A 26397-nucleotide genomic window follows, 5' to 3' on the forward strand; every position below is an offset into this window, starting at 1 on the left:
TCTAGTTCTCAACCACTGAGCTACATCCTCAGCTCCAGAGAGCGATTCTGCAAGAGAAACTCATATCCTTTGAATTCTGAATGACAGACTTTGGAGGGGCCCACATGCCTTCAGGTAAGGTGACCTCTGAGAAACACCATATCAGGAACACAGAAGTATCAGCAAGATTCCACCACTTAGTTCTGAGCCCTCCCACCTGCAAAGAGTAGCAAGGACTTCTGCAAGTGCCATGGGCTTCTGCTCTCCGTCCACACTTGTTGTTGTCACAGCTGCACCATCAAATGGCACCCACACACAGAGCCAGAGATTGTTTCCTGGTGCCTCAGGTGTTATGGCTAATGTTTTGATGAGGAATTCATAGCAATTGTAAATGAACTATCACTACCAATAAATTTATATGTTGCCCATGTCTTCTTCCAAACACAGGAAATTAGAGGAAAGAAGAAGGTGCAGGAATTTGAGACAACAAACAAAAGCAGAAGGAAACAGCAGCAGTTTGTTTTTGCCATAAGCTGAATTTTAGGATAAAAGAGACCCAAAGTTCCAGCACAAGTGTCCAGATTGCTTGTAACCCTCTCCTAAGAAACAATGCAAATCCATCCATGTGTAACTACATTAAAAACTCACTTTAAGTCTTTCTGTCTTCTCAGTTGACACAGTGAAAACACAGAGAAAGTACAAGAAATACCAAAACACTAGGGGGAGATTCTGCTTGTGTCCTTGAAAGTTGATCCATTATTTGTGAATATTTTTAACTACTTCTAAACTGTTTTCTGTAATCAATGTGGAGTAACTATGTAATCATGTTTCCTTATCTTTGTATAATTTTATTCCCAGCCTTCCCAATTTCATGGTCTTGGCTCCACTATGCAACATACTTCCAAATACTACATGTTGCAGATTTAAATAATGTGTATTTCTTCCCAGTATTTTGAAGAAAATTGCAAATCAGCAAAAATGATGTAACTTGTGGAAAAGGTAGCTTTGTGATTGTAATAAACAGGGTTTGGAATTACTATGTGCACTCACTTAATTGATGGGGCTTCAATAGTGAGGACAGAAGACATAAGTTACTTCAGGAAGAGGTGCAGACACCCTATGGTTCAGACAAGAGAGTCCAGAGAAAAAACAACTCAGGAATGAACAGCTCATATATTGCCAAAATATAGTTAAAAAGGATTGTAGATTTCTGTATCACCTCAAATCCAAAACATAAATTCAAGGAGATTTCATACCTCTGAACTAAAATTAAAACCCAATCCTTTGGATTGAAGTAAAAACAGTGTTCAATAGCAATACTTATTGAAACCAAATTATTATGAAATATGTGGACATGTCAATATATATTAAAATGAACCCCTTGTGTGTACCCACTGAATACTGTAACCCTGAAGCTAAATGAGACAAACACATGAATAACAAATTGACAAACAAGATAACTAAAAAGGATTGACTTTCTAGTTAATTAGACAATTTTGGCATATTAACACAAAGATAAATGCCTCAACGGAAATATCTCAAACACATACTATTAAAAAGGGGAAAAAGAGGGACTCAAATAAGGCCTGAAAAGATTTTCCACCTCATAAAAGAAGAGATTCAAATTAGGAAAACAATAGGCCATGTCACCAGATTGCTTGGGTAAAGGAAAGTATTTCCTGATAATGTGGAAGTCCAGGCTCATCTAATGGCCTAGGGAATGAGTTCCACCACATAAACAAACTTGATGGAACTGCACAGTGGAGTACCTTTACACACTCATAGTCACCAACCCACCACAAGGCTGGAGCTAGCTCACATTTCCTCCAGGAAGTGTGAATCAAGATGGAAAAGGAGCCAACTGATGTAGTGAATGGGACAGGCATGAGCACAGGGGTGAGAGCTAGTCATTAGAACAGACAACATAAGCATATAAGTTTTCAGACAAATGTGTTCAGTTAATCAAAAACTGTCTGCCTTAGTTCAGTTTCTGGCTCTTCTCATGCCTCCCTTATAAGTGTATGTGAAATTACATTTAAGGTCCCAGGGAAATAATCTGCATGACATCATTCTCTGCAAATACTTTTTTATATGAGTGACATTCATCCTATTAACACCTAGGCTCCTATTAACAAGTGAGGAGGGTTGGGTTGTGCATGTGTCATTTCAAGAGGCATTTTCTAAGTGCAACAGCACCAAGTCTCTGAAGCCAGAATCCCTCCTTCAGGATCCTCTTCTGTGAAACTCAAGGAAAGAAATTTTTTTAGAATGTAGAAATCATGTGTCAAATGTTAAAAACTAGATAAAAGGAAATGTCAGCTTTCAAGCCCAGATATACTGCACCTGGACAAATTTTGTCTCATTGTAAAAATAAAATAGAGTGACAGAAGAGTCAGGCATTCTGGTTCCATTGACATTACGTAACTTTGTCTTACTCTCCAATCCTAAGTCCTTGCAGATGATGTATCATAGCAGAGAACCGATCCTACCCAAGGCTTCCTCAGGGCTTCTTTCATCTCTCTGTTCCGCAGACTATAGATGAAGGGGTTCAGCATTTGGGGCACCACAGCATACATTACTGCAACCATAGCAGAATGCCTAGGAGAGTTGCTTACAGCTGAGCTAACATACACCACAAAAGCTGTCCCATAGAACAAGGAGAAAACCGACAGGTGAGACCCACAGGTGGAAAAGGCCTTATGCTTCCCTTTTGATGAGGGCATTCTCAAGACAGAGGACACAATGTGAATATAAGAGAAAATGATTCCATTGAAAGGAACACCAGCAAGTACACACAGTGCAATGAGTACTGTAAGGTTATCAATGAGGGTGTCAGAACAGGAGAACTCGATGATATGAGCAAGTTCACAGAAGAAGTGGTGGATCCCCCGGTCAGTACAGAAGGAAAGCCGCATCAACAGCAGAGTGTGGAGGAGGGTGTCAGTAACACTAATGAGCAGGGAGACCAGAACCAGCAGGACACACAAGTGGCTGTTCATGATGACCCTGTACCGCAAAAAGTGACAAATGGCCACATAGCGGTCATAGGACATTACTGCCAGGAGAAAATTCCCCATGAGTGCAAAAGTTATGACAAAAGAGATCTGGGTGAGGCACATTGTGTAGGTGATAGTCTGATCCTGAGTTTGGATGTTCACCAGCATCTGAGGGATTGTGCATGTGGTATAAGCAATGTCTTTAAAGGACAGACTGCAGAGGAAGAAGTACATGGGGGTGTGGAGGTGGGGGTCAGAACTGAGGGCCAGGATGATGAGCAGGTTCCCAAGCACTGTGATCAGGTACATGGACAGGAAGAGGCTGAAGATGAGGGGCTGCAGGGCTGGGTCCTCTGTCAGTCCCAGGAGAAGGAATTCTGAGATGACTGTTTCATTTCTGGATTTCATGTTGTTGATGGTTCTGATGGAAAAGATGGGGAGACAAACCATAGAATGAATGACAATAGAAACGCAGATTCTTGGCCCTCAGGCCAATATTGTTGCTGATACCCTCTGGTTAAGAGAACCAGATGTCTGTGCTTTCAACAGACCTTCTGGATGGCTTTCATGTGTGTTGGGTTTTCAGAGTAAGTTAACGAAAATATGTCTTCATGGGCACATGGAGCTTAAGACAATATTCCAACCTTTTCCTCTGCCACTTCCTCCCTTCTTACTTCTCACTCATCCCCCTTTCCCCTCAGCTTCCTTTACTGCCATCAATTCTTATGGAACACGACATGGTTTCCTGTCCTGCCCTAAGTGCTGAGCAGGAAGCACAGTGTGAAGCAGGGCTTAGCAGGCACTTACCCCAGGCCTTCAACTACAAGATGAAAATGAAGTTTAGAAATTGCTCTTGTAACTTAGACTTCCTTGGAATCCTCTGACAGACTTGCGGAACTGCAGGAGTGTAGCTGAATATCATCCCCATTGACCCATGAAGACGCTGAGGTGGGGTGAGCTTAGACAATAGATTCAGGATCCACAGTGGTTGCTGGTCAGAACTGGGTTGGGATCAGGTACTCTGACTGCTGTGTGGATTCATGGACCTTCTCTGTGAATGCCTTGGATGGTACAGAACTCGCATTCCTCAGGGATCTCTCAGATCTCATCGCTGTGATTTGCATTTCTAATATTTCCTCCAGATCAAGGTTCTAGTCTTCCCTTGCCTTGAAACTTTATCTGTCTGAGTCATTTGAGTGACATGTGCTTGTAATCCCTGCTATTCAGGAGGCAAAGACAGTGGAATCATGAATTTGAGGCCAGCCTGGGTAACATTCCAAGACACTACCTCAAATAAAAAATATTTCTTCAATTATTAGAAAGAGTATGTCCATCTCTACCCAGGAAATTAATTATAGTGAGCTGATTACATACATCCAGAGGAACCTGCACAAAGATTAGAATAGGTTACCTCTATGCATGAAGCTTAGGAGAGAGACTCCCTCATGGAAACATAGGTCCTCTCCCTTAACAATTAGATCTGAAGGGAACTGAGCAGCACTGTCTATGTGATTCTCTATCTCATGCTAAAGAAGTTCAACTATTGAGATGATAAATGGTGTATCAATTTTTTTAAAAGTGAGATAAATGAGAGAAAAATAGAAATATGTAAGCATATAAGAAAAGATATGAAAATAGAAAAAGAGATGCCTGGTATTCAGAAAGTAGGTAACTCTAAGCTATAAAGTAATTTTGAGTCCTATTAGGAGTGTCCCTGTACATAAAATCCTTGACTACACAGGGAGACAGATGTTTCAGGGACAGCTCTTATATTTGTCGCAATAGTGGATTCACAGAATCTGAATGTGACCCAACTCCTAGAACATAAACCTCCCCACAGGCTAATGAACTATGGGAACTGCAAGAAGGAAGTGTTTATTAACTCTATGTGGTCTTTATTTTGCAGTGTATGGTATTTCCAGCCAACCTAGTGCACCCACAGTATGCATGCAAATTTTATCCATACTCAATAACATTGTAAAACATCTGTGAGAATGTTTCATGATGAGAAATTAACAAATTAAAAGTACCCAGTGCAGAACTTTCCAAATAGACAGCCTGATACTGACATTTCCTATTGGTTTCTTTTGTCACTCTCAAGCACCATCATATGCAACTCTAGGCAGTTTTCAGAAAGATGCAATGTAATGGCAAATCAAAAAATGAGAATCATAAGGAAGCATGCTACTATGATACATGCAAACATTAGGGAGGATTAATGTGCTGAAAACTCTCTCTGGCTGAGAGTGTCAACTAGATAAATAAGGAGGCATCACTGACAATGGGGTTCATTTAATTGGTCATAGGCTGGGACAGGAAATAAGATGAATTAAATAATAAATGAATTAGGTGAGCTTGAATTGCACTTCCAAAGCCTCAACCGAGGGACTTTTGTTGCCTAGTTGGTTTCATGAAGAATGTTGTTCCACATCTCACCTGGAGACTGAAGATGGAAGACTGTCCTCGGGAAATGCAGCAGACTTAGTGAGTCCTAGGATCCTGAGGAAGGCTCATCTCTGGAAGAGGGCCCAGATCTGCTTGCTCGCTGGGGCAGGGCTGCTGAGTGAGGTGGTCCCAGACTGACTTCTGGAGTCCCTGTGTCCCTGGGGCTCAATACCCAGAGCTCCTCATTAGATCAACTATTTCACTAACATTCTGATCCCAAGAGTGCACCTACTTGAAGACCAACTGCAGAAGTGAGGGATTCAGGGTGGCAGGTTCCTGAACCCTTAGGTCATGTCTGCACCACTAAGTTCTCTGCATGTCTCTGCTCAGCTGCACTACATGGACCCTGCTCATGCAACACATGACAACTCTTTAAAATTACAAGGATCTGTTTCATCTCCAAAAAAAGGCCTGCCAATTTAACTAACTGCTTCAGGAAGCCAATTCTAGTTTTTGGGTAAACCTATGTCCCATAGATGTGAGACTACATCAAATAAATATATATTAGCTAAGATATTGTGTTAGTCGGATTTCTCTTGCTGTAACAAGTATGTTAGATGAAGCAACTTAAAAAGTGGAAAGGTTTGTTTTGGCTGAGGACTTTGGATGTTTCCCTTCACTGTTTCTTCCTTTGTCACTCTGGACTGTAACAGAGCAGTACCTCATGGAAGGAGCTTGTGGTAGAGGAGAAAGGAAGTAAAAAGAGCGAGAGGAGAGTCTGTGGTCCCACCCTCCCTTTATCTGCCTTGCAATGCAGTCACTCTGACTGGTGCCATCCCCTCCTATCATGTTGCAGGATGGCCACGAAGGTTTTAGTGCATGGGGCATGGCAGAACAGATATCCAAACTATAGGGTTGTAAAAATGTGGAAACTCGGTGGTCCAGGGAGAGAGATGCTCCCATACCACCCTGTCAGTGGTGGGATTGACTGCAGGACTGCACATGCTAGACCAGCACTCTAACTGTGATTTACCACAGTCCCACAGGGGTTTTTGTACAAGGGAATTATTCTACATTTGACCTTGGGATGTCAGAACTTGGAAGGTGCCATCTGCCATCACATGAGGTTACCTCTGAGCACCAGCACCATAATAGGAACCCTGAAGTGCCAGCAGGATTACATTACAAGTCCTCTGAAATTGCTACCAGAGAGCAGCCACAAAGACCCCTTGACTGTCAAGGTCTTCAATTCCCCATCCACATAGGTGGTGTACAACTAGAGGCAAATTCAAAATAGGGGCCACATTCAGGAGCAGAGAATGGACTTCCTGAAATCTCAGGTGTTGATCATTATTTTGATAAGGGAGTCTTAACAACTGTAACTTTATGGTTAGATCACAGTCATTAATGTGCAATGTTACACATGTTATTTCCAAAACAGAGGTATTAGAGGAAAGATGATGTATGCAGGAACTTGAAAAAATAAAAGAAACCAGCTCCAGATTGTGAGTGAGTCATAAGCAGCATCTTAGCGTAAGAGAAACACAATGTCCCAGCCCCACTTTCCAGATTTCTTGTGTAGGTGCTGAAGCAGGAAGAGGAGGATGGGGAGGAGGAGGAGGAGGAGGATGGGGAGGAGCCCTGCTAGGAAAACAGGGGACACTGAGCTGTATCACCTGGGTGCCTGGGTGAACCTCACATGGAGGGACTCCAGCATCCCATCAGCACAGCTAGCTCAGCAGGGACTCCTGTGCAGTGAGCTTCTTGTCCTCTTGATCAGGACCATTGACTGAGGAAATGGCTAGTCTGACCACTCCTCTCCTTTCCCAATCTGGCATTGGCTTTGCTCTCGCTGAGACACCCTGAGGGTGCCACCTTTTCATCTCCCTTTTTCTTTGCATACCTAACTTAACAGCCTGTCCCACAGGGACACACTCTTCCTCTCTACTGCTTTCACCATATCTCAGGCCAGGTAACTTTGAAGGCAATCTTATCCTAAGAAGAAATATCTGAAACAAACCGTGTGAGAACAAAAGTAAGTTAAATTTCATTTTATGAAAACTCTCTATTTCCTGTATAAAAGGTGATAAAACAGAGAATACCACCTCCCCTAAAAAAGAGATAATTCTAAGTATGATTCAGTGAAAGTACATCATTTTTTTAAAAAGTTACCTGTTTCTAAAATTTCTGCACAACCAACATTGAAGAAGAATGTAATGTGCATATGGTTCATGAAAGGAGGTCTTGGAGATTGTTAACACAAGCAAATAGATTTTAGGAGTCAGTTTGTTTCATTAATGAAGACTTAATATATTAGCTCAGGGAGAGATGCAAAAACCTGCTGTTTAGAGGAAACAGTCCAGAAAACTAGTGGCACATTGAGGACTTAATTTATTCGTGAATTGGAGGTAAAAAGAAATGTGGATTTCTGGATCATTCCATATTCTAAGTAAATCCAGTAGTTTTGATGCCACTGAAATTAAAAGAAAAAAGTCTGCATTTATGACAAATCACTTTTGGTGTGTTTGGCCTATTTTTTTATATCAGCTTTATAGAGTTTAGTGGATGCACAGGTGTTCAGGTTTAAGATGGCTTTTGTTATTGGTTTATATTTTTATAAACTTAAATTGAAGTATGGCATATATACATAAAAAGCACCCAGATTGTCAATATTCACACACATTGATGAAACTTAACACAGCAAATTATCTATATATTCACCAATTGGATGAAGAAATAGAATGTTACTCTACCCAGAATCTCTTACCACCTACAATTCATGTCCCCCTCCTGACAGAAACCATATGCTAAGTCCTCTTAGATAGATAAGTTTTACCTGCTGTTGGACTTTGTGTAAACAGAATCATACAATATGTGAACTTTAGTTTGTGGCTTAACATGGATGAACAGACTTCTGATGTCAACATGTTCTTTAATGATTTGGTCTTTATTAGAAGGGTTGAATTTGCAGATAAATAAAGACCTATTATACATTGACAAAAAGATAAACACCTCAATGGAAAAATCTCAAACACTGATTTTCCAAAGAGAAGAAAAGGAAATGACTTGTATAATAGATGTGAAGGACACCACCTCATTAAAAGAGAAATATAAATTAGCAAAACATTATGTCCCAGCAAAAGACTGCATAAATGATAATGTATTGTGACTCTTTTGAGCATCAGAATCACCTAATGGGCAGGTAAGTTTAATGGAAACGCACAAAACTACCTTACAATTCCTCCTGGAATCATGAAACAGGTTAGACCATCATCTTTATTCATAATAACAGAATAATTACCCAAAGTTTATCAATATCAGAAAGACACCCTGTGATTCATTGTTACCTGAGGTCATGTAAAAATAGGACTGAAAATGAATGAGTACCTGCTAAACCCAACAACAGGATGGAGTCTCAGATGCTCAGTAATGAAATGACTAACAGGACACAGAGATCACTCACGTCCTTGAAACATATCAAGGTCAAAATGAAGTAAATTGATGTAATAAATTGAAGGCATTTATTAGAGGGTGAGTAAATATTCACTGGAGTCCTCCAAAATATTATTTTGTAAGAAAAATATGGAAATATTTGCAATCAAGCACTGCTTGAATTCATAAACTTTCTGTCTAATCTGTGTATTCTAAGAGGTTATGCAATTTCAGTTTGGGCCGTACAGGTTATCAGGGATAAGGTTATCCTAGGCAAAAATTATCTTGTAAAATGAATCATACTCACCCTCTTATCATATATACTCATATTAACAAGTGAGGGGATTAGGATATAATATGATTTCCAGGTTCTCAGCTCACCTCATGACACAGCTGTCTTCTGTGTGTCTCCACAGAGAGGTGGCCATAGAGAGACCAAGGAAAGGGCATTCAGTTGAATGTCTCTGGCACCATATGTCCAGAGACAACACCTGTACCTGCTGGAAATCCCTGGGGATTCTTAGGAGAACAGGTCCTTGGAAGAGGCCCACCCCATGTAGGAAGCCATAAAGTCTCAATCCCCAGAACTTAGCACCCCCACTTTGAATCATTGTAATGAATGCTGATTCTCTTTTTTGTGCCAATATGTTAGACTGAGGGATTCCTTTGCTTTGAGAACTAGTTTCATAATCTCTTGAGATGGTTCCAATATCACAGAGCCATCTCCCCCACTGAGATATCTAATTATGTGAATTTTATGAATAGCGAAAAAGAGAAGAGTGAATGCTAATGGGATCTCATATGGAAACATCTTTACAGGGAATTACTCATTTATGTCTTAGTCAAGTAGGACATTTCAGCTATATGACACAGTTCTCAGTTTGTCTACTTCTGAGAAGCAAGACACACAGCTCTGACCATGGAATTCACATATATACTTGAACTTGCACTAACCTTCCCTTCCCCTGTCCACCTTATACAATGCTCCTTTCTGAGATTTATCCATATCTGATCACTAAAATAGATCCGAAACCAAAGCAATGAGGTCAAGGTTAGAGATTTCATCATTTGTCAAATATCACAGAACTCTGCAATACCAAAGAACAACATGAAGTTCCATCAGAAATGCACATAGGTAGCATAGCTTCAGAAACATAGGACCAGGGGAAAACTGCACCTTGTCTGAGAACCCAGTGATGATTAAATGTTTTCCACCTGCTCAACTTCTCCAGCTTGCTGTTTTCTAAGAGTGTGCCAGAACTAAATTTCCCAAAGCAGGAATCAGTATCACAGTCTCTGCTTCTCTGAAACTCAAGGAAAGAAACTGATTTTAGGCAATTGAAATCAAGTGTCATTAGTACAGAGTTAGATAAAAAGGGAACTCATGTTTCAAGTCAAGTTAATATACAGATGAACTTTATTTTGTCCCGTCAAAATAAATATTTTAAGAGAAAAATTGTGATGGATGTACCAGGCATTCTGGCTCAGCAGTAATCCTGACACTTTTTCTTATTCTAGAAATTTAAATCCAAGACAAGTGACACTTCATTATACAGAAGCTATCCTATCCATGAGATTCCTCAAGGCCACCTTCATGTCCCTGTTCCTCAGGCTGTAGATAAAGGGGTTCAGAATTTGAGGCACCACAGAATACATCACTGAAGCCATTGCAGTCTTCCTGGATGAATCAGTCATTGCAGAGCTAATGTACACACCTGCACCTGTCCCATAGAACAAACAGACAACAGAAAGGTGAGACCCACAGTTGGAAAATGCTTTTTGCTTTCCTCCTGATGAGGGCATTCTCAAGACAGAGGACACAATGTGAATGCAAGAGGAAATTATCCCAGAGAGAGGAACACCAGCAAATACACACACTGCAATAAGTATTATGAGGTTATCAGTGAAGGTGTCAGAACAAGAGAGCTTGATAATGTGAGCAAATTCAGAGAAGAATTGGGGGACTTCTGGGTCTCTGCAGAAGGACAGTCGCAGCAACAGCAGAGTGTGGAGGAGGGCATCCACAATACTAACAAACAGGGAGACCATAACCAGCAGGACACAGAGGCAGGGCTTCATGATGACTGTGTACCTCAGGGGGTGAATAATGGCCACATAGCAGTCATAGGCCATCACTGCAAGCAGAAAATTTTCCCAATATGAAGAAATCATAACAAAGGCATCCTGGGTGAGGCAGCCTGTGTAGGTGATGCTCTGATCCCCTGTTAGGATGTTCACCAGCATCTTGGGGATGGTGGTCATGTTTATACAGATGTCATTGAAAGAAAGATTGCAGAGGAAGAAGTACATGGGGGTGTGGAGGTGGGAGTCTAAGTAGATGGCCAGGATGATGAGCAGGTTTCCCAGGATGTTGACCAGGCACATGGAGAGGAACAGGTGAAGATGAGGGACTGCAGTGCTGGGTCCTCTGTCAGTCCTAGGAGAAGGAATTCTGAGATAGCTGTTTGGTTTGTGGGATCCATATTGTTGGTGAATACTATGGGAAATATGGTGTGAAAATTGGATGAAATAAATGGTTTCTCAAGCATTAGAACTTTAATATCATGACAGTTCTTGGTACCACTATAGACGTAACTTATGTTGATGATAAGCTCTGAGTATGAGGACCTGCAAGAGTATTCTAACAATCAATCTAGGTGCATTTGATAACTCTAAACTTTAGAACCTTGTGCTTTACAAAAAAAGGAAAAACAACAACAACAACAAAGAAAAAAACGTCAAATCTCTGTCTCATGCGATTTGCCCTAAGGAGAGTGTTATAATGCATCCCTGGCTTACTGTCTCCCTCCATTCCTCTTTACATTTTCTGCTAACCACAACTTCCTTTCATGGACAGTTTCTCCCACATACTCAGTGATGAGATTACAACAATTCCTTTAGAATTGTTCCATGCCTTGTACACAAAGAAAGTAAGAGGAGAATGAACATAGCACATCCATATTCTAGAGCTTTGCTCTCTAACACTGTATGCTCATCATCATGAGAAGGATCATCAAACTCCAGATGAGGTAGTTCATGGACCTGTCAGCCCTATGGACCCAGGAGGACTTGTCATGAACACAATATGCACAGTTGGAGTATGGCAGAGAGAGATCTGTCTGACTGATGTGTTGGCTGTCATGACCAGTCTCTGGGAATGCCTCTGGATAGTTCAGAACTGTCATTGATAAACAACCTCTCATGTTTCATCCTTTCCTTTTATTACTGAAATTGTTTCTTACTGAAACAATCTCAATGTATGCTCCTTCTATGCATTAAGTTAATGGTAGCTGGTGATAACCCCCAGTCAGGTAGTCATGTGGGGGCGTCCGGAATTCCATCCAGTGCTTGATAAAGATCCTCTGGAGGATGATTGCAAAGGCTCATCCTAAAAGGAATTGCTGGATGTTTTGCTCCGAAGCATGGTGTTTTCTCTGCTGTGTTTTTCTGATAATATATTACTCATTTCAGTCTGAACGGATTACTTAAGGGGACGAGGGGAATACAACAAAAATTCCAGAAAATATTACCTACCATCTGAAAAACAATGGGTCTTTACCACTAACAAAATTAAAAATAATTTTGCAACCATGCAATGAGTCCCTGAAAGCCTCTGGAGAAAATAGTTGTAGATCTGCCTTTGTCTCCAACAGGCTGGTTAAATTTTAACGATGGTTTTGTTCATGTGTGGTGGTGAGGTAAAACAATAAGGTTTCATAACATTCCTTCCTTCCTACAAAGAATATGTCACCCCTATAATAAATGTTGGCACACAATAACCATTGGGACCGCTGCCCTCCTGTAACCCTTAACTCAGCAATTTAGATATTAACCAGAGGGACCTAATAGAAATGGTCACATGAGATTACTTGTCTATCGCTTTAACCGCAAGAATAATAAGAATAGTCTTAGGTCACATAGAATTTAGATATTAAGGAAATAAACATTGTATTAGCTCATCAATGTAGTTAGATATTTTTAAAACAATTGTGATTAGGTAAGGATGATCTGTAAGGTTGTTGTTTTCTGCCTATGCTTTGGAAACTTTTTTAATATTAACCACAAGACTGCCATTATAGCCTGAAGAAAAATGTATATAAACCCAGCCTTCCCCAGAATAAAGTAGGATTGATTGCACCAGAACTAGAGTCTGTGTCTTTCATTCTCCATCCATCGCCGACGCTCTCTCCCCGCGTCCTGTTTACCGGTGTGGAACCCATGGAATCCTGCTAGGGCTGGACCCTGGCATAGTCATGAGCAAGCATTAGTAAGTATTGATTTTAAACCTGAAGAGTAGTAAGACTGTCCCTGGAAACCCACGCAATCTGCCTTAGAAGTTAATTATGCAAGAAACTCAGTAACTCTTTTTGAGACATTCTTCGTCTCATTCTAAGAAAATTTCTTCCCTCAGCATGGTAAGTAGCATATTAAATCAAATAGTGAGCAAAAGGAAAAAAAAAGTGGCAATAAAATGCATGGATTCCTTCAAAAACACAGGGAAGGTAGTAATTTTTTTTTTTTATCTTCACATAAGAACAACAGGCTTAGATTATCTGATTTCCCAAAAGGGATGTCCCTTAAGAGAACAGACTTCCCTATTATGGGAAAGAGAGAAGCTGTGATGTCAAGAGCGATTGTTTGGTACAATAAAAGACTAGCAGCTGGTATGGTGGTACTTGCCTCTAATTGTAGCAACTTGGGAGACTGAGGCAGAAGGATAGCAATTTCGTGGCAAGCCTGGGCAACTCAGCAAGAACCTGTCTCAGAATAAAAAATGAATGATAGGGTTTGTAGCCTGGTGACAGAACACTTCTCTAACAGGTGCCATGCCCTTCATTCAATCTCCAGTATATGAAACGATCTATCTATATATATGTGTATGCATAGTGCACATATAGTTGTATATACATGCATATATATGCATGTGTATATGTATGTATGTGTGTGCATTTATGTATATATATGTAGATAAACAGACATATATACATGTACATACACAAACACTCACACATCTGAATTTCATTCAGTGCCCTGCATTAGCGTTATGGAGGAAATCCATGTCAACTGGATGAGAAGTCTGGGTATTTTGTATTATCGTGCTGTCTGGTTGATGTTTTCATTAGCTACAGTGTAGTATGACTTTCATAGTCTACATGTTCCAACCATCACTTTGCATACACTAAATATGTACAATTGCTGTTTGCACAATTTTTTCTCAATAAAGGTAGGGGGAAGCATCATTGAACAGTTTGAATGAAGAGAAATGAATAGAGCCAAGCAACCCACAAAGTGCTAGGCAGGTAAGGCTCACACAGACCGTTACTATTGTGTGTGTGAGTGTGTGACTTACAGGAAAAAGATCCCACAATACTCTTCATGCCATACAAGGACATGGGTTGGGGCACTTGGGGATAGAAGAAAGAAAGAGAGCATCTCTAGCTCAACAAATTCAGATTTCAGAGAATAGTTTGTGTGCTGAACTGACCTTTAAGAATCTTGATTGTGTATAAAAGTAAGAAAGGAAAGAAGCATCCGTGATACAAGTATTCATTTGCCTTGGTCACACATTGACATGTATAGCAATGAAAAGTAAATAATAATACATAAATCAAACACTTGATTCACAAAACCATGAATTTCTAAAGTAGGAAAAAATTATTTATATAAATTCTATAACATGAAAAATTAAAATTTTCATAACCTATAAAGGTACATAATTATTCATCATATTTAAAGTATGATGAATGATTTAAAGTATAATGAATCAAGAATGGATTACACTCATTACTCAGCAGTCAATACACATTTCACCCTTGCTTTTTGTACTTTTATTGCAGCAAATCAGTAAATGATAGAGGTGTAAGTGAATTCCCTTGCTATATGTACTTGCTCTCACTTAATTTGTTTCTTTCCCTATGGAAACAATCACATAATCTTTATAGACATTTTTCTCCAAGAATTTTCATTAAGTTTGGTATTATTCTTCCAGAAGATAGCAGTTGCTTTATGTCACATTTTTAAAACTTTATGTAAACAGAATCCTACTCTACACTGCATTTACAAGTGGCATTCTTAAGTACTTTATTCATTTTTTCATATTTTTACTGGTCCACTCTAATTACAGTTACCATTAGGATTCATTGTACCATATTTGTACATGCTGAGACACCTTATTTTATTGATTAATATTGATATATGCAGTTTTTCCTTTATCTTAAATTCAATTGTTAGGAAGAGATTAGTTTCCTGCAGCTCTTCAGAGAGAGCAGGTGCCCAGTATTATGAAAAATGATAGAAAATTGTCAAAAATGTGAAGAGAATGTGTCAGGAGTTGGAGTTGGGCAGCAGAGTCCAGGGACCTGCTTCTCCTCATCCTCTGCCTGTAGTACCCTCACTGCTTCCCTGGGAGGAAACTGGATCAGAGCCCTTGCCCTGTGTCCAAAGTCATAACCAAGGGACTTTGAGCTCCCTCGCTGGCTTCCCTGGGAATGACCCAGCACCTCACCTGGACGTGGAGAGAGAAACGGGTCTCAGGGCAGAAGACACACTCTGAGTCCATGGGCTCCAGCTCAGGAAGGACCATCTCTGGTTGAAGGCACAGCTGCTGCTTCCTGGTTTCCTGGCCTTCTGAGTAAGGTTCTCACTAGCTGAGACCTCCAGTCTCTATGTCCCTCAGGGCTCAATACCCACGGCTCCTCATTATACAAGAAATGTTACGTCTTTCTCAACCCAGAAGTAGATGTCCTCAAAGACCAAATCTGTAGAAGAGAGGAAATCAGGGTGGCTGGTCTCCTGACCCATGAGGCCAGCCCTACATCACCTGGGACACTCCGATGATTCTGCTCACCTCCATTTATGCACCTGGTACAGAAAACACATTGATCTTACAATTAAACATCTACCTTCCATTTTATGTGTTTCTACCCACTTTATCATATCAGGAAACAGAATTAAATTATATTTTAATAATTTTTATTTCTTCTAATTAGTTTACATCACAGTAGAATGTATTTTGACACATCATACATAAATGGAATATAACTTCACCTTCTTCTTGTTGTATATGGTGTATAGTTATACGGGTTGTGTAATCATATATGTGAATAGGGTAATAATGTCCTATTAATTCTACTATCCTCTTATCCCCATATCCCCATCTCTCCCTTCACTCCCCTCTGTCTAATCCAATTATCTCTATTCTTCCCTAGCCATGAACTCCTTATAATGAATTAGCATCTGCATATCAAAGAAAACATTTTATCTTTGGTTATTTGGGTTTGACTTATTTTGCTTATCAAAATATTCTCCAATTCCATCCGTTTACCTGCAAATACCATCATTTCACTTTTCGTTAAAGCTGAGCATTATTCTGTTGTGTATATGTACCACATTTCCTTTATCCATCCATCTGCTGAAGGGCATCTATGTTGGTTTCATTGCTGAACTATTGTGAATTGTGCTGCTATAAACATTGATGTGGCTGTGTTACTGTAGTGTGCTGATTTTAAGTCCTTTGGGTATAAACCAAGGAGTGGGACAACTGGGTCAAATGGTGATTCCATTCCAAGTTTACTGAGGTATCTCCATCCTGCTTTCCATAGTGGTTGTACCAGTTTGCAACCCCACAAGAAATGTAGGAGTGAACCATTTTCCCCACATCCTCACTAACATTTATTGTTGCTTGTAATCTTCATCATTATCATCCTGACTGGAGTAAGATGAAATCTCAGTGTAGTTTTGATTTACATTTCTCTAATTACTAGAGGTTGAACATTTTTCATATATTTGTTGATCAGTTCTCTTCTTTGGTGAAGTGTCTTTTCATATCCTAAGCCCATTTATTGAGTAGGTTATTTTGTGTGTGTGTGTGTGTGTGTGTGTGTGTGTGTGTTAAGGTTTTTGAGTTCTCTATATATCGTGGAGATTAATGCTGTGAGGTACATGTAAAGATTTTCTCCCACTCTGTAGGCTCCCTCTTCATGTTATTGATTGTTTCTTTTGCTGAGAAGAAGTTTTTTGGTTTGAATCCATCTCATTCATTGATTCTTGATTTGACTTCTTGTGCTTTAAGGGCCTTGTTAAGGAAGTCATTTCCTATGCTGATATGGTGAAGATTTGGGCCTACTTCTTCTTCTAGTGGTCTTGGGGTGTTTTGTCTAATTGCTAGGTCCTTGATCCACTTGGAGTTGACTTTGTGCAGGGTGAGAGATAGGGGTTTAATTTCATTTTGCTACATATGAATTTCCAGTTTTCCCAGCACAATTTTTTGAACAGCAATCTTCTCTCAAATGTATATTTTTGGTGCCTTTGTCTAGTAATACCTAACTGTATTTTTGTGTTTTTTTCTCTGTGTCTGCTATTCTGTACCACTGGTCTATGTGCCTGTTTTTATACCAATACCATGCTGTTTTTATTACTATAGGTCTCTAGTATAGTTGGAGGTCTGGAGTTGTGATGACCCCTGCTTCACTTTTTTTGCTAAGGATTGCTTCAGCTATTCTGAGTCTCTTATTTTTCCAAATGAATTTCATGATTGCTTTTTCTATTTCTATAATATTGTCATTGGGATTTTAATAGGGATTACATTAAATCTGTATAACACTTATGGTATAATGACCATTTCGACAATGTTAATTCTTCCTATCCAAGAGCATGTGAGATCTTTCCATCTTCTAAGGTCTTCTTCAATTTCTTTCTTTAGTGTTCTGTAGTTTTCATTGTAGAGTTCTTTCACTTATTTTGTTAGATTGATTCACAAGTATTTCATTTTTTGAGGCTATTGGTAATGGGGTAATTTTCCTAATTTTTCTTGCAGTGGATTCATCATTCATGTATAGAAATGCATTTGATTTATGGATATTGATTTTTTTATCCTGCTGTTTTGCTGAATTCATTTATTATTTGTCGAAGTTTTCTGGTTGAATTCTTGGTTTTTCTAAATATTGAATCATATCATTAGGAAATAGTGGTAGTTTGAGCTCTTCTTTTCCTACTTATATCCCTTTAAGTCTGTCTTCTGTCTAATTGCTCTGGCTAATGTTTCAAGTATGGTGTTCAATAAAGGTGTTGAAAGAGGGCATTCTTGTCTTGTTCCAGTTCTTAGAGGGAATGCTTACTGTTTTTATCCATTTATAATGATGTTGGCCTTCGGTTGAGCAAATATCACTTCTATAATGTTGAGGTATGTTGCTACTATCCCTAGTTATTCTACTGTTTTGTGCAAGAAAGTGTGCTGTATTCTGTTAAGTGTTTTTTCTGCGTCCATTGAGATTATCATATGATTCTTGTCTTTAAGTCTACTGATGTGATAAATCATGTTTACTAACCTTGCATACCTAGGGTGAACCCCACTAGATCATTTTGCTCTGTTCTTGTAATATCCTTTTTTAATATGGAAATTTTATTACAAGTAAAGGAGAAAGTGTGTATGCTGCTTGGGACTCTGAGCATAGCCCAATGCCACTGCCCATGTATGTGATTTTCTTCTAGTACAGTGGACAGTATGAATAGTTTATGACAAACCTGGGCTTAAATTTTGGTTCTGCCTATTTGTTACTATGAGCCCCTGAAAAGTATCTGACTTCTTTACATTCACTGATGGGCAAGTGGGATGTTTCTACCTCTTTTCTTTTATACATCTTATGTGTATCTTTTGATGAACATCAGCATTTATTTCTGTTAGGTGTCTAGTCATATCTATATTTAGATTTTTTTGCCAGTTGTCCAAAATGGTTGTTCCAAGGTACATAATCATCAATGTAAGGCATTAGTGTACCCTAATGAAATACATAGAAATTAAAAAGAAGAAGGAATAAGGAAGCATAAGTGTCTGAGCAAACAACTCTGTCTATGTAGTTAGATGTGCAGATACTTTTCTTAACGCTGCCTGCCTATTTGGTGACTTTGCGTATTTCTTTAAACAATGGTGTATATAAATTCTCGGACTTCTTAAGGGTATTTTGAGAAAAAATTTAAATAGATATTCAAACCCACATATTGTGTGCTATTAATTGTGAATCATCAAAGCATAACAAAATTATAGAAAACAAAAACGAGGGGCTGGGCACCCCATTCAACATTATCGAATTCCCAACTTCACAGTCCTGACTTTAGTTACTGTCATTTCAGCAAATGATACTCATGCACCTGAAGCCAAGTTTGTTGTATGATCTTATTTCTTTCCATTCCCCTGCTTAATCAGGACACCAATGTGATAAGTATGATTACCCTGTGATTTTCATTGTATTAGGGCTTATTCTTCTACAAAGAATTGCTTCTTCTAATGTAAAAAGCTGTATCTAATAAACAGAATTATACTGTGCATATCATTTTATTAGAACTTTCTATGTAATACAGATTTAGCTCATGTTCAGCTTCATTTCTATTTAAATAAATTTAATTACCACTGTGATGCACTGTATTATTTTAGCATAATTCATTTCTTCATTTTTATTTGAATAATATGATGGTGTTATCCTTCCTCCATTTGTGTACAAATGAATCCGTGATGACATGAATTCAGGCACTGGGAAACATCCCCGATCCTGCCTATGAGAAGGGAAAGAGGGGAATGGGGTGTGTGAGGACTCCTTCTGCACCTGTGCTGCTTGTGCAGGAAGCAGGACTTGAAGCTGTAACTGCACAATGTGCACATTTGTAATTCTGGAATAGGGTGAATGGTACTATTTGGAAAATTATTATTATAATTTTGGTACTGAGGATTGACCCCAGGGTTGCAGAACCAGGGAGTCACATTCCAAGTCCTTTTGTGTATTCTTACTTACAGACTGAGCATCCCTGAGTTGCTCAAGGCCTTGCTAGGTTGCTCAGGCTGGATTTGAACGTGAATCCTCCTGCCTCAAACTTCCAAGCCATTAGGATTAATGGCATGCACCACCATGCCCAGTTGGAAAATTATTATCACACTCTTCTTGCTGTTCTTACAACTAAAATATTTTGTAATTTTAGAAAGGAGGACAGGTATGTCAGGGATGTCATCTCCTGGGTCTACACTTCCTCCCCAGGATCCTCACTCAGCTACCAGTGATGACACCAAGCTCATCTGGATGAAGATCTGGGAGAGATAACAGAAAGCGAAGTGGATCTGAGTGACATGTCTCCTGCCTCCACAAGGTGCAAGGCAATGACGGACGGTGTTGTCACACAAATCCTGTTTGCAAAGAGAGGATTTGTGCTCAAGAGTAAAATGGTGGCTGCCACCGTGCACAGAGAGTGGAAGGCCAGCTGCAGGACACCTGCACTGAGAGGGTTTTCAAAGCTCTCTGAAAACATGTCTCAGCGATGATGGACAGGCAGGAGGAGCCCCTGGGGTTTGGGGTCCACAAACTTCTGCATGAGTTCTCCTGACAGCTTCCACGGGATGGAATGTGGGAGACTCCAGAATCATGTCCAAAGCAGTGTCTAGGAGATTCCAGTTATCAGACAGGCATCATTGTGAAAAGATGCTGGTCACCTCCTCTGGGTGTTGGATGAACGCAGAGGACTGTCCTCTTATGGGCAGAGGGATTGAGGGGGCGCTGAGCTCTGTGACAAAGTTGGCCTCTGAAGGACCCTCACTATTGTTTTCTGACTGACCACAGAGTGTATGCATTTCCTGTGTCCCTGGGGGCTCAGGCTCCAACACCTTCATTAGCAAACATTGAACTTGCTCTTTGACCCTAAGACAGCTGTAAGTCCTTAGGGACCAGGCCTCTAGAGAGACCAGTCGGGAGGCCCAGGCCCTTGCTCTGCAGAGCCAAGTTGCACATCCTGTGTCCCCATCCCTGCTTCCCCACATTTCACCTAACTTGCACTCATGCCTGAGCCACCCTTCTCTACTGGGATCCAGCCTTCCTTCAGCTACAACAATAGCAGTTCTGGAGTCTGATACTAACTTTATAGTTGAATCATAGGTTTGTTTTTGCTGTGGGTAAATGAAATATTTTTTAATATAGCTAATACTTTGCCAAAATGCATTTAGAGCAGTTTTACTCTGAAAGTCACTAAATGTTGCATGAATCTTAATCTTTATTCTATGTGTTTATTCTCATTTGTGATTTACAATTAGTTATGACTGATCAACAGAGACATATTCTTCAATCCCTTTTAAGAGTTTCATGATTGCTGTTTCAAATATCACTAAAGTTCCAGGGTACATTTTTCACTATATGAAGGAATTGTGGGTTGAAATTATGATTAATTATTAATAGAGCCTTGAGATTATGCCTCACTGACAAACAGTGTTGTGCTGATTTTTTGACCCTAGTCACAGTGAGAGTTCAACCACAATGAATAGGTGGAGACAGTGTCTGTGTTAGTGGCTAAGTACAGATATTTTATCACTAGTGAATTGGATATTTTCATATGTTCATCAATATAGTTCACTAAGTCTTAACTCTTTCTGCCTGAGCTTGTTTTCTTAAATCCATCACAATTTTATATATTATTTCATTCCCATGAATCAAGGTAGCATTGTGGTATTGTCCTCTACTGCTTTACCTCCATTAATTTTAAGCACGTAAGATAATAAAGAATATATGAAAAGGCATGGTTGATTGCAGAAAATTACAAATAATCAGACAAAAACTTGATCCTATGAATAGGGTACCTTTGGGGTTAAAAAACTTCATTCCTACAAGGAATGCACTTTAACTGACTTGTGAGGTACCATCTCTAAGACAGATGATATTGGTGCAAGGTTAGATAGGACAGTCCTAGGGTTTAGAAAAAGTCTAGAAAACATGAACTCATAAGTGAGCTGCTTCTTTATTTTCAAATTGGCATTACAGTAAATGCATATTTTGATTAAAAAGTTTCAAAGTACTGAAAATGATTCTGATTCCATTCTTACATCACAGGCAAAAACAAATCTCATGTGGAACCAACCCTTAATGGTAAAGGCAGGTTATATCATTCCTACTGAGGCAAAGTTGAGGTTTCAGTGTCAAAAACTATTGAGGACTGTGATGATATGGAGTCATTAAAATATAAGAAAAGTCAAACATTTGAGAGCATCCTTTAAATACCACAAAACCCAAGAAAAAAGCAGAAACGTGAATGAAGAATTAATTTACAATCTATACAAAAAAGACTGATATTATGGTTATATAAATAGCTACTAGATATTAGGAAATATGAAATATTTTGAACACACATGTTTCAGTCAAGAGAAAAGAACTGATTAATATTATGTGAAATGACTCTGAAGCTTGTAAGAGAGTTGTAAAGTAAGTGAGTGATGCTTCACAGCCTTAGGTGTTCAGGTAAGTGAAATGTGTGGGGATGACGTGGAACACCAGGAACATGCCACTGGGAAGGTACAAGGGAGGAGTCACTTAGGAAATAACTCTCTGGAGCTTCCCAAAGGTAGAAAGTTACCCTGCTATAACCAGTGATTCCAACCCAAGTGTGTGATTAAATTTCATTTCTTTCCAAAGACACAGAGAATATTCAGACAAATATTCAAATTAAACATCAGATAAAGATACTGATATGTCATCAACATCACAAATACTTAATTTTAGTACCACAAAACACAGTTTAAAATATGGAGTTTGAAAATGAATAAATAATTGCTGGACACAACAGAACAGATTTGAAGTATGACACGGGAATTACAGTAACACATGGAATTCCCTTAGAAAATTTAAAATTTTCCAAAGAAGTACAGAAAATACATTTATGGAATATATAATCCTACAGAGTGATAAAAATACACCACAGCCTTGTGGTGATCAAATACTGGGTACATTAATGAGATCTCCATCTCCACGGTTACCACACCTCCTTTTCTCCTGTCTTCTCCAATTCCTTCTCTCACTGGAAGCTTGTAATTACACTCCATACATCTAAGAGAAGATCCTCATTTGTCGAATGATTAATATTCATGCGTTTATAGAATAAGCTAATCATAAGCCTTGGGACAGATTCTGGACACACTGAGGTCACTATTTAACCCACTACAGAGAGGCAGTCTGGTAGATTCGTGGAAAATGTATGTGTATATTGGTCAATAGACAAATAGGAAACACATTGAATCTTCTGTGTTCAGCATCAAGTTTAGGAACAATACCTGAAATTGTTGCTACCACCTGGTGTCTTGGAAGGCAAGTAGTCCTAGGAGGAGGCGATCTGTGGACATATAAGAGGAGGACATATACAAGTCTTACTCTGCTCTGTACATTTCCTATCTTAGAAGTCCTTGTAAGAAAAGGTAACACTCTTTGAAGTTAGAACATATTAGAGTTAGACTGTACTTATTGTAGTAGGACTGAATGACAGCTTCACTGATAAGTATCAACTCTCTCCCAATCATCTCAAAAGACTGATATTATCTAATTAAGTGAAGTTTATAGGCAATTAATCTGAGTGTAGTGTACACTTTTTTTTTCTCAGAAGAATGTGAATTTCAAAGAAGTGGTCTTTGTATTTACTTCTGAGGTCTTGCAAGTTCTTCAGTAAGACTACCATAAAGATGAAATTCTCAAGGCTTCAATCAAGCAATTAGGTGGAATCTATTAGCTAATATCACCACAGATTTGCTTAAATATTTTCCTGGGCCTTTCATCCATCACCAACTTTTCTAAATGTGTACCAGAACAAAATTTTCTAAAACCCGTATCCCTCCTATAGGTTCTACTTCTGAGAATCTGCAGGAAAGAACTTGTGTTTTAGCAATGGAAATCATGGGTCCAAACAAAAGACCCACACAAAAACCAAAATCGGGTTTCAAGTCACCTTAAAATGTACCTTGTCATTACATTGTTTCACGATTTTAGATGGAACTTGGGTCAGAGTATCAGGCATTCATGTCTCCCTAGGAATCCTGTCACTTCAGCTTACTCTAGAAAACTAAATACAAACCAAATGACTAATCACAAAAGAGAAGCTAGCCTACTGATCAGCTTCCTCACTGTCTCCTTCATGTCCCTGTTACTCAGTCTGTAGATGAAGCAGTTCAGCATTGGAGAGATCACAATGTACATCACTGAGGCCACTACAGTCTTCCCTGGGGAGTCAATCACTGCAGCCCTAATGTATACCCCAAAAGCTGTCCCGCAGAACAAGAAGACAACAGACAGGTGAAATCCACAGGTGGAAAAGGCTTTATGCTTCCCTTCTGATGATGGAATGCTCACGATAGAGGACAAAATGTGAATAGAAGAGAAAATGATACCAGAGAGAGGAAGACCAGCAAATATGCAAGCTTCAACATATATCAAGATGTTATCAATGAGTATATCAGTGCAGGCAAGTTTGATGATCTGAGGTAGTTCACAGAACAAGATGGGGATCTCCAGGTCTGTGTGGAAGGACAGCCTCAGTATCATCAGAGTGTCAAACAAAGCATCAACAGTGCTTATGGACAGAGATGTCAGAACCAGAAGGACACAGAGGCAGAGGTTCATGATGGTTGTATAACTCAGGGGATGACAAATGGCCACATAGCAGCCATAGGCCATAACTGCAAGGAGAAAATTTTCCAAGAGAGCAAAAATTATGACAAAGCATACCTGGGAGAGGCAGCCTGTGTAAGTGATGCTCTGGTCCTGTGTTTGGATATTTAGCAGCATCTTTAGTATGGTTTTTGTACTGAAGCAGATGTCATTCAAGGAGAGACTGCAGAGGAAGAAGTACATGGGGGTGTGGAGGTGGGAGTAAGAGTAGATGGCTAGGATGATGAGCAGGTTTCCCAGGATGGTGACTAGGTACATGGACAGGAACAGGTTGAAGATGAGAGGCTGCAGTTCTGGGTCCTCTGTCAGTCCCAGAAGGAGGAATTCTCTTTGGTTTCTTATTTCCATGGTGTTGAAGATTCTGATGGAAATGTTGGGGATGAACAGATAATGAAATGTTTGGGGAGTTGCAGCTTCATTTGCATTAGTGATAGAAATGAAGAGGAATTCTGGGTGATGGACCAGCAGACTGTGCTTCAGCAAGCCTTTCGAATGACCCTTATGTATGCTGAGTGTTGAGAACCTGTTCAATGTACACGAAACCTTCTCTGTGGCTGGTAGTGGAATCCAGTGAATATTCAGATGTTTTCTCTGTTACTTTCTTCCTCAGCCCTTCTTCAATTACACCAATTTTGCCTCTAATCTCTTATATAAAATATTTTCCTTGTGCTGTTTCATTTGCTATTCTGAGTGCCTAGATAGAAACAATTTCAAAGACATGCTATTCAGTCAGAATTATCCTCTACCTTTAAAAATGTCATGAATGCAGATTTGAAATCTTTGTCTAATGCAATGGTTCCTTAGTCTTATATTGCTTCAAAATCACCAGGAAGTCCTCTCAAATTGCAGATGTGTTAGTTCCTATGATCATCCCCATTTACTCATGAGGACACCTAGGTAAGGTGAGTTATGTCATGGATGTGAACTCTAGTGAGTGCTTTGTCTAGACTGGGTTTGACCTCCGATTATCTGAGTGTGGAGTTCACACTGGACCAAGCTCTCTCAATACATCTGGATAGTACACTAGCACTCTTAAATGATCACACAGATCTCATAATACCCCTTTGTAACAGTAATATTTTCTTCCTGACCAAAACTTCTAGTATTTCTCTGGCTTTCAAAGTGTGTCCCTCTCAGCCAGCTGCAGTGCCAGCAGCTTGTGATCCAGGCTACTTGGCAGACTAGGGCAGGAGGCTTGCAGCTTGGAAGCCAGCCTTACCAGCACAGCAAGACCCAGCCTCAAACATTCATGTTTCTTAACTATATTTTAAAAATGCCTTAATCCCTAATCAGGAAATTTCTTGGAGTAGATGGACTGCATCCATGACAGTGGACCTGAGAAAACACCAAAGTCCTTCCTCCATGCTTGAAGATGAACAGAACTGCCTATGGAGATTAAGTCCTCCTGTAGAGCAATGGATTCTGAGGCAAGCTTGCAACTCTGCATGTGATGTTCTCTCTCATCCTCATGAGTTCTTCCCTTAAGATGGAAGGTGGCATTATTGATGTTTAAAGAAAAAAAATTAGGCTAAATAAGAGGAAAAAATGAAATATGTAGACATCTAAGAAAACATGAAGATAGAAACATTTTCCTGGTCTTCATAAAACATGAACTTAGAAGAAACACACACTTACAAGACAGTCAGGGTCCTGCTAGGAGTGTCCCTGTAGTACAGTGGTCTTTGTCACAGGGAGAGACAGAAGATGCAGGGAGAGACAGAAGATGCTGTGACAGAATTTATCTCTTGGTGGAATACTGGTGTCAAGCATTCTTAATTTGATCCAGATTCCACCACATGCTTTGTGAATGGAACAAATGTTCAAGAGAAGTGTGAATGTTGTATTTCTATAGTTGAAGTTACATGTTTTAGGTTTTAACTAACATGATTAGGGTTTTCATTTGGTAATGTATACATAGATCCCACGATCACATTGAATACTTTGAATCTGTATGGATTTTATTGAATTACACTTCAAGACACCTGGAAAGAACTTGGGGGATGTTTCATGTTGAGAAACGTATAAAACAAAGACACCCGTTACAGTGCTGGCTTATGGTACCCTAATATTTGTCTCTTTTTTACTCTCATGGATTATCACAGGTAGCACTATTTATTCCTTGATAGGAAAGGATGTGTCAGGGCAATTGA

At 39.5% G+C, this 26397-nt stretch overlaps 1 protein-coding gene across 1 annotated transcript; it reads right to left on the reverse strand.

Moving 5' to 3' along the window:
• Window positions 1-10340: 10340 nt before the first annotated feature.
• On the reverse strand, window positions 10341-11177 carry LOC124967898 (olfactory receptor 7G2-like). The gene has a single exon (XM_047530345.1). The coding sequence runs from the start codon at window positions 11175-11177 to the stop codon at window positions 10341-10343; it is 837 nt and encodes a 278-aa protein (XP_047386301.1).
• Window positions 11178-26397: the final 15220 nt, after the last annotated feature.

Source organism: Sciurus carolinensis, chromosome 17 (genome assembly GCF_902686445.1).
Source record: "Sciurus carolinensis chromosome 17, mSciCar1.2, whole genome shotgun sequence".
Lineage (NCBI taxonomy): Eukaryota > Metazoa > Chordata > Mammalia > Rodentia > Sciuridae > Sciurus > Sciurus carolinensis.

What these genes read in the sequence shown, in the direction of transcription:
- LOC124967898 (XM_047530345.1), bottom strand. Translation starts at nt 11,177, where the DNA reads ATGTGCCTGGTCAACATCCTGGGAAACCTGCTCATCATCCTGGCCATC.